This window comes from Nannospalax galili, unplaced genomic scaffold (assembly GCF_000622305.1).
Source record: "Nannospalax galili isolate Female #2095 unplaced genomic scaffold, S.galili_v1.0 scaffold1200, whole genome shotgun sequence".
Taxonomy (NCBI): domain Eukaryota; kingdom Metazoa; phylum Chordata; class Mammalia; order Rodentia; family Spalacidae; genus Nannospalax; species Nannospalax galili.
Window position 1 is genome coordinate 2,671,300 of NW_008347131.1, and position 6,841 is coordinate 2,678,140.

General features: G+C 35.4%; 1 protein-coding gene across 1 annotated transcript; it reads left to right on the plus strand.

The window, feature by feature from the left end:
* The first annotated feature begins 5,643 nt into the window (after positions 1-5,643).
* On the plus strand, positions 5,644-6,588 carry LOC103742591 (olfactory receptor 4A5-like). The gene has a single exon (XM_029568569.1). The coding sequence runs from the start codon at positions 5,644-5,646 to the stop codon at positions 6,586-6,588; it is 945 nt and encodes a 314-aa protein (XP_029424429.1).
* The last annotated feature ends 253 nt before the right edge of the window (positions 6,589-6,841 follow it).

A 6,841-nucleotide genomic window follows, 5' to 3' on the forward strand; every position in this document is an offset into this window, starting at 1 on the left:
GGGCTCCTCCCAAGCCCATGTGACCCCTGAGGAACAGATCCTCAAACGACCTTAAGAGTAAAAATAAATCAGTTTATCTGGACCAACTATATGGCCTTAAACACCCACAAGGAAAGTATAACCAAAGATTAAAGGGGCCAATATAATTTCATAGGATAAATCCAATTTTTGCTTATTCTTATTTTTCCTTCAATAATTCACATGGAACCAATGTCTAGTGAATCATCTTAACTGGAAATCTCAAAATTACTTTGTTAGTATTCTAGCATTTGGTCTTTCCAAACAAATTTTGATTTAGGTCATCAAGTCCTACCCAAAAAAAATCTCAGGTGAATGCTGTCAATAATTTCATCGAAACTGCAGAGAATTTTGAGATTTTATGATCTTTATAATAATCAATACTCCAATTCATGTCCATACATGTCATACATTTAGATTTTCATTGATTAATTTAATTAGGATTCTATATTTCAGCTCCAAATTACCTGTATTTCCTACAGTACACATTTCCTGGCCTTTAATTCTAGGAAGTTTTACTGATTCAATTTCATTACTTATTATGATGTGTTTTTGACTTGTGTTTTTCTTCATGGTGTTATAATGTCTCGATGGTTGTGATTCTATTACCTTTTTAAAAATGTCATATTGTATTTATAGTGTCCATTTATTTTTACTGATATTTTGCCATTTTTATACAATATAATTCAATGATATTTCGATCCCTTCCATATCCACACCTCCCCTTACTGCCTCCCACCCAATTTAATGTTCATTTCTTTAAAGTCCTACAATTTGTTGATATAAGACTGTTCATATTGAAATGAAACAAATCAGTTAAGGGAATGAAGATCATTAAAGTTCCACCTCAAACAAATATAAGTATTGATCAAAGTCTCCTATTAATTTCTGGTAGTATACTTTCAGTATTTCTAGGAATTAGAATATCAACCAACAGACTGCAGTTCCAAACTCTCTGCCTATGTGCCTCAGATCTTCTTGGACACAATGTAATTCTCAGTCAAAGCAAGGCTGTGCTTTGGGGAAAGTGACAGGAAACTACTCCCTTTTCCCAACATACAAGACAGTTTCCTTTATAGATTGCTCAAGGGAAGGATCTAGTTCAAGAAAGATTTCTTGAATTGGGTTTGATCCAAGTGTTCTAACAAATTAATTTATAATCTACTTTCCTTGTCTCTCATTGGAAATGGTGATAGAGTCATCTACACACATAAAAGGAAGCATGATTCTCCTCTTAGAATTACCCTAGAGATTCTGAATACAATTATGTCCAAGCTGGAAATCTTGATATTTAGTCCAGAAGATATCAAGTACTTTTGTGAAGATCACTGCTTATAGAATATCCAGGGATGTCTTCATTTACTAAGGTGAGAATGTAAAGAAAAAAGATTTGCTCTATATCAGAAGAGGCTTTAGGAAATCTATTTGAGTACTGATGAAGAGTTCTTATTGTACTTAAGAGAAATCTCAATTATTGGTTGTTGCATGATGTTAAATCTTAGTTTTCCCTTATTATGCAAAAAGTTTAATAGCTGGGTGCATCAATGTTATTACAAATCTTAAAGCAATGTCCTTTCATGCTTCATCATGATGGGACAAAAGGAGAAAATGCAAACACCTGCCTATGGTGTTTGCTGTTTTATTTGTTCCATCCAGAATGGGTCTGGACAAGTTAATTTTTACCAATTGGTCAATCTTTACATAGTTCTGCAATAATAGTATCTTTGTATTTGTATGAAGATAATTTCACAATAGGTAAGAACATTCAACTATTTTTGTACAATAAGCCCTGACATTATATTTACAGTTCTTTTTCTTGAAAAATGTGTTTGTATCTTTATACACACAGTCATCACCCTGAAAAACAGGAAATTATTTCTAGGCCAAAGTCGAACTCAAGATGTCAACCCTTAAAACACTGGACTAGGGGTGGTAAGCAAATATTCTTATGATATACTGAAATAGAGCCAATGTCTTATAAGCTATTGGAAGTATGTGAATGGAGAAAACTGAGGTGACAAACACAGAGGTTAAAGCATCAACTCAGACTCTGAAGCTCTGAATTCTCCAGAGTACAGATGCCATCTATACACAGTATGCTTGTGTTTAGTGCTGCAACGTGATTAATCTTCACTCACTGCATTTTCAAATAATGACAGTTATATGTACAACTGTAAAAAGATTTCTTACTTTATGTGTGTTGTATTTGACATACGATAATATTTTTATCACATTTAGATCCCTTCCTCAATTTTCACCACTTTACTCCCCACAGTTAATTTCATGTACTCTATTATGTCTATATCTAAATCTCTATATCTATTTTTATGCCTATAGAGTCTTGATATAGATTTTATGTGTGAATCTTAAAGTTATCCAAGTATATAGCTCTTAGGATAGATATAGCAAACCATATAAGAAACGAGTGTCTTATTTGCAGGCACCCAGATTCAGAAAATTGTTGTGTGAAAGTTCTACCATGTTTCCTAAAACTCTGTCATTTTTTTTCTCAAAAATTAAAAATAGCTAATGTTAAACGTATAATCATACTTTGCTACTGTCTCTATACTATGCAATCATTGAAAGCTGAAACTGTACAGCATACCAAATAGTTTAGTAACACCATTTTACTATAGTATAGGAAAAACTAAGCAGGGCAAGTATCTGCTTAATCATGATGAAATACAGTGCTGATAGTTACTTATGAAATATAATACTTATAGGTAATGAAGTGAAGACATCAAACATGGTACGAAATAAGACATAAAAGTACAATTAAATGCAGAATGGTTGTGCTCATGTCATTTTTCAGGTGTGCCCTTATCTTTCTCAAGTGCAGTTCTCCTGAATCCGATGTTGGCAGCAATGGTATTGGTATTCACAGAAGGAGTATATTGGCTGGTTTCTAAAGAAGCCCTACAACCTCTGTTCACATGTCCTACTCCATTGTTAAATTCATGAGAACTGAATCATCCAGCATACTCTAGGCAAGATGCACTCCCCACAGGTAATTATTGCCAGCGCTTATAAATGATATAGTAGATAATTCCTAAAGCATAAAATTTAGTCTTACATACCAAAAAAATTTTGATGAGTTACAAGGTGCAGACTTACTTATATCCTAGTCCATTGCAATAATTCTTGTTTCATGAAGAAGGATCTTGATAGTTTAGTTTCTTTGGTCATAGAAAAACACTTGAAATCATTAAACAGATGCCATGTTTAGACTTTCCAGTTGCTGAACAATGTTTGATGCATTCCTCATGTAACAACAGTAACAATTATAGCAAAATAATCAGATAAAGTGTGTGCTAAGTGTATTCTGCTGGTGGAAACAATGAAGTGGAACCATAGGGATGTTTAGTATATTGTCAAGGTAAAAAAATAAGTGAATAAGTTTCATGTCATGACACATACACATGATATGGCTCTATAATCCACGTTATTCAGCACTACTTTATGTTCACTATCTCTGAGAATTTCCTGGGTCTTTTCTGTGTATATTTTTATTGAGTTTTTGCACATTTCATATAATAGATCTTAATCTCCTTCCCCCTTCCACACTTCCCTATGGCCCTGCCCACCAGATTTCATGTATTCTGTCATGTATGTTAAGGCCTATCCAGTCAAGCATTTGTACTCATTTGTCCCTCAGTGCAAGCTAATTTACTGGGGTCTAGTAAGCCTATTTAGAGTCACTCCCATAATGAAGATCAACTCTCCCTCACTCAGGAGTAATCAATTACCAATACTTCCTGGGCCAAAGTTGCCCATTTCCACAGTTCTTTGCTGATATTTTGTCTGACTGAGACAGCATTGGTCTTGTGCATGCTGTCATCATTGCTTCAAGTTCATATGATCATGATCCCAGAGGCCTGAAAGCCTCTATTTCCTTATGTTCATGTACTGATCCCTTCTTCTTCAATGGCCCCTGAACCGGGGTGGGTAAGAGTTTATATAGGAGTCCTGTACGCAGACACACTCTGCAGTTTCTTATTGTCTATAACTTAGCCAGTTGTGACCTTCTGTGTGTATTGCACTCTGTTGTATGAGGAAGTTTCGCTGGTGTGAGTTGAGGGATGTATTAGCATTTTCTCTACCCTTTTATGTTCCATGAGACTGGATCTTATCTAGATATCCGTTAAATGAGAAAACTGGAGACGTAATTTGTTCTTAGTACTTGTCACATCCCATTTTCCAATGGTTAGCATTTTCTAACACTAATAAACTTTGAAAACTCATACCAGGCCATGCAAACGTGAAAAAATAAAAATGATTGTCATCAGAATTGAAAGAGGCAGTTCTGTAGAAATGCTGTTGTAGATAGCTTTGCTTTTCTGATTTGAAAATTAACACAGACTTTAAATTAAGTTTAGAAAATGACCATATCGATGCTGTCTTCTATCTACTATGGACTTTCCCTTTAGTGTGCTACTATTGGAGATCTGAACAGCAATCTCTTGACTCTCAATCAGGGCACATTGTCTATTAAACCAGTATCAACTCCCCTCTGTCTCACATGTCAGCTTCTATTGGCCCATGTTTTCCTACCTCCTTTATCCCAATGGTTTTAAAAATACACTAGTGGGCATGGTTTTGATCAAAATGCCTTATATGTAGGTAAGAAATTCTCAATAAATCATTTATATTAAAAAAAACCATATATGACAGAATGCATGAAATTGTGTGGGTGGACTATGGGGTAGTGCAGATAGGGGGTGTCTAAATATGATGAAGATGTATTATATGAAATGCACAAAAATTCACTAAAAATATACATTAAAAAATACATGAGCTGCAAATGGTTGGTGATAGTAATGCGCTATAACAGTTGGATTTGAATATACTTTCTCAAAATTAGTATGGTGGACACAAATGTGTCGTGATTTTGGCATAGGCAAGAGCTATAGGTTCTGAAAAACTTGAAAATCAGTCAGATGACATAGTTTCTCCAGATAGCATGTGATAAATAGAATTTTTAATTATTTGATCCAGTTTAAAGTGAAGTTGCTTAAAATTTAACGTGAGATCTATAAAGATCAAAAGTCTTGAGATATGTAAAGCAAACACTGGTAATGCGTTATCATAATTGTGGACTCAATGGCATTTTGGAGTAGAGCAGTTTTGAGAGTTACATTCTATTGTAAAGGTATTTCCAACCAAATGCAACTAACTTCAAGGAATGTATGCTAATTGATATACTTGGGGTTTATTACCACCCTAGAGATAAGATTCTTACAAGTAGCAACTGCTTCTTATTTGGCATTGCTGTTGCCTATGCCCAAAGTAACATTTTAAACAAGTCTAAGAGTATCAACAACTGTTATGTAATTTTCTGTTTTTTGTGTATAGAGATCCATTGCGATCTTGAGAAAGAACCTATTACTTATAGGCTTAATAAAGTCATCAGTGGGAAGAACATTATCATCTGAAGGTCTATGGAGTTCCATGGGAGGAGAACTTGCAAGATGTTTACTAAATGTTTACTCAAGTTTCGCCACTGTGGAATATAAGGATGAAGATATTCTCCATCTCAAAAATGACTCATAGACATGTTCACAGTTCATGGCTATACCTGTTTGTTTGAGCTCTTGCCTCTGAAACAAGACATAAATAAAAGAGTAAATGGGACAGAGCAACAATGTCACAGAATTTGTCCTCCTGGGTCTTACTCAGGATTCTTCTGGGCAAAAAGCATTATCTGTCATGTTTTCACTCATGTATATTGTGACAGTTGTAGGCAACTTGACAATTGTAGTGACAGTGATTGCCAGTCCCTTCTTGGGCTCCGCAATGTACTTTTTCTTTGCCTGTCTGTCACTCATAGATGCTGTTTATTCAACTGCCATCTTGCCCAAATTGGTTGTGGATTTAATGTGCAACCAAAAGACAATTTCATTCTCAGCTTGCATGGGCCAGCTCTTCCTAGAGCACTTTTTTGGTGGTGTTGAGGTCTTTGTTCTGGTGGCAATGGCCTATGATCGGTACGTAGCCATCTGTAAGCCACTCTATTATTTGACCACCATGAATCAGCAGGTTTGTGTGCTTCTGTTAGTGGTGTCCTGTACCGGAGGGTTTGCCCACTCTCTGGTTCAAGTTCTGTTTGTTTACAACCTTCCTTTCTGTGGGCCCAATGTCATTGACCATTTCATCTGTGACATGTACCCATTGTTGGGACTGGCATGCACCGATACTTATTTCCTTGGCCTCACTGTCATTGCCAACAGTGGGGCAATCTGTATAGTGGTCTTTAGCCTTCTCCTAGTTTCCTATGGAATAATTCTGAACTCTCTTAGGAGTCACAGTCAGGAGGGGAGACGCAAAGCCCTGTCCACCTGCAGCTCCCACATCACGGTGGTTGTCCTTTTTTTTGTTCCCTGTATTTTCATGTATGTCAGACCTGTCTCCAATTTCCCTATTGATAAATCCCTGACTGTAGTTTATACAGTCATCACTCCCATGTTGAATCCTTTAATATACACATTGAGGAATTCAGAGATGAAAAATTCTATGAAAAAACTTTGGTGTGAAAAGTTAACTAGGGACAGAAGACAAATGTTTCCTTGTTGACTATGTACCAAATGTTAAAGCATCAAACAAGCAGTAATTCTAACAAAGGATTGTATAGTCTAGACAGTGGATTTTCTGGGCATGCTCTCTTTTATGCAAACTATCAAAACTGAAATTAATTTTCTTTTGAGATTAAAATGAATAAATTGCAGAATTTCTGGAAGATGAACAAATGTTACAATGTTTTTACACTATACATAAAGATAGAATTAAATTCAGCTTATAACTTTTTTTAAAGTTCCCTTTGAAATAG

Coding starts and splice junctions, on each gene's coding strand:
- LOC103742591 (XM_029568569.1), top strand. CDS start 5,644: ATGGGACAGAGCAACAATGTCACAGAATTTGTCCTCCTGGGTCTTACT.